Below are 1,831 nucleotides of genomic sequence, written 5' to 3' on the forward strand. Positions count from 1 at the left end.
GGTCAGAACCCTGAATTTGAATTCCGCCTCGGATTCCTAGCTGTGTAAAGGTAGTTAAAGCCACCTTGGTGGGTGATTCGTGCTTGGGTCAGGACTTGAACCCAGGGGCCTCTGCAGCTCTTTCGATCCTGCTTCGGGTCCCTCACAGAGGAGCTCAGGGTTTCCCACAAAACAGCCATGTCTGTGCTGGGGTACGTGGAAAGAACGACTCATGTGAGAAGATTGGGTTCATCCCCTTTCTGCCACTCGCTACCTTTGTGATTTTGGCCTCAAGTCCCTTGTCTGGGCCTCGGTTTCCCTGTTTGTGAAATGCAGGTTTGGGCCAGCGGGCCTCTGCGAGATCCCGGTAGGCTTTAGGTGAATGAGAGAGTCTCTGGCAGCCAGCCGTCTGCTCAAACCTCCCGTTTGCATCTCCTAGCTGCACATGTGCGCCGAGGGCGAGCCAGATGTCCTGAACGAGTGCCTGGGCATCCCACACGTCCCCCCGTCGTCCCAGCACGGCTTGGATGGGAAATGCGGAAGAGCCGTGGGCCATGAGCTGCTCCCAGGTAAGGCGCAGCAGTGAGGGGCGGGTGGTCCCCAGGGGAGCGTGGTGAGGCCCCCAAGTTCCTGATTGGATCTAGGGTGGGCCTGTTCAGACCCTCGTGTGAGTGGGTAAACCACAGACAATTGGATCTGAGAAAATAAGCATTTATTAGCACCTACTGTATGCCAGCCTCTGTGCTAAGGACTGAGGAGACAAAGGCAAAAAGAGTCACTGCCCTCAGAGCTTATGTTCTAATCAGACAGCCTCTGCATAGGGACTGTACAAGTTAAATGAAGAGTAATCTCAGAGGGAAAGGCACTCAAGGTGGGGGTCTCTGAGAAGGGCCTCCTGCAGAAGGTGGGATTTGAGCTGAGCCTTAAAAGAAGATGGGGCAGAAGGGAAGAAGGAGAACATTCCAGGCATGGGGGAGGGTGACTACTGAGGAACATGGTCAGTGTGTCCCGATGTCAGTAAGGTGGATAAAGCCTAGAGAGGTAGGAGGGGTTCATTTGTGAAAGGCTTTGAAGGCCAAATCGGAACATTTTGTGATGGATCCAGAAGGGGATGGGGAGCCAGTGCAGGTCACTGAGCAGGAGACGACCTTCAGTGGCTGAGCAGAGGATGGACTGGGATGGAGCAGGGGGAGACTTGAGGCAGGCAGACCCCTCCAGAGGCTGTTATACTAGTCCAGGGATGAGAGAACCAGTGTCTGAGGGGGCAACAGCATGTATTCGAAAGATACTTTGAAGGAAAAATTGACAATTTTGACATGGGGGGGTCAGAGAGTTCGGGGTGACTCCTAGGTTGGGACCAAAGAATGGCATTACCCTGCCTAGTGATGGGGAAATAGGGAGGTGGAGAGGACTTAGGGGGAAAGATCATGAGTACTGCTTTGCATTTATTTCAAATTGTCAAAAAGAGTTGGTGATGGTGAGATTGGAGATAGGAGAGAGGTCAGGGCTGGATAAATGGGTCACAGAATCGTGTGCATGGAGGTGATCATTGAGCCCATGAGAGCTGATAAGGTCATGGGGGAGTCCTAGAGAAGGGAAAGAGAAGAGGGACACCATGGTGGGAGAGGGGGTCTAGAGGAGGATCCTGCAGAGAGCTCTGAGAAGGAGCGGTCAACTAAGCTGAGCTGGACCTGAGCCGACAGAGAGCAGAATGGCCCGAGGAGGGGCCTTGATGGGGTCCTTTGTTCTAAGCCCCCTCCCAGCCCTGACATTCCCTTTCCAAGCTCCCTCCCAGCTCTAACATTCCCTGTTCTAAGCTCCCTCCCAGCCCTGACATCCCCTGTTCTAAGCT

At 53.8% G+C, this 1,831-nt stretch overlaps 1 protein-coding gene across 1 annotated transcript in view; it reads left to right on the top strand.

The window, feature by feature from the left end:
• The first annotated feature begins 422 nt into the window (after positions 1–422).
• Positions 423–1,831, top strand: part of LOC138165332 (zinc finger protein GLIS1-like) — a 28,800-nt gene continuing 27,391 nt past the window's right edge. Inside the window, exon 1 of the mRNA XM_069093540.1 lies at positions 423–548. Coding sequence (XP_068949641.1) covers positions 425–548 — 124 coding nt within the window. The 5' untranslated portion in view covers positions 423–424. The remainder of the gene's footprint in view (positions 549–1,831) is intronic.

Source organism: Petaurus breviceps, unplaced genomic scaffold (assembly GCF_028583685.1).
Source record: "Petaurus breviceps papuanus isolate PSGF00001 unplaced genomic scaffold, PetGlider_PUasm1.0 208, whole genome shotgun sequence".
Lineage (NCBI taxonomy): Eukaryota > Metazoa > Chordata > Mammalia > Diprotodontia > Petauridae > Petaurus > Petaurus breviceps.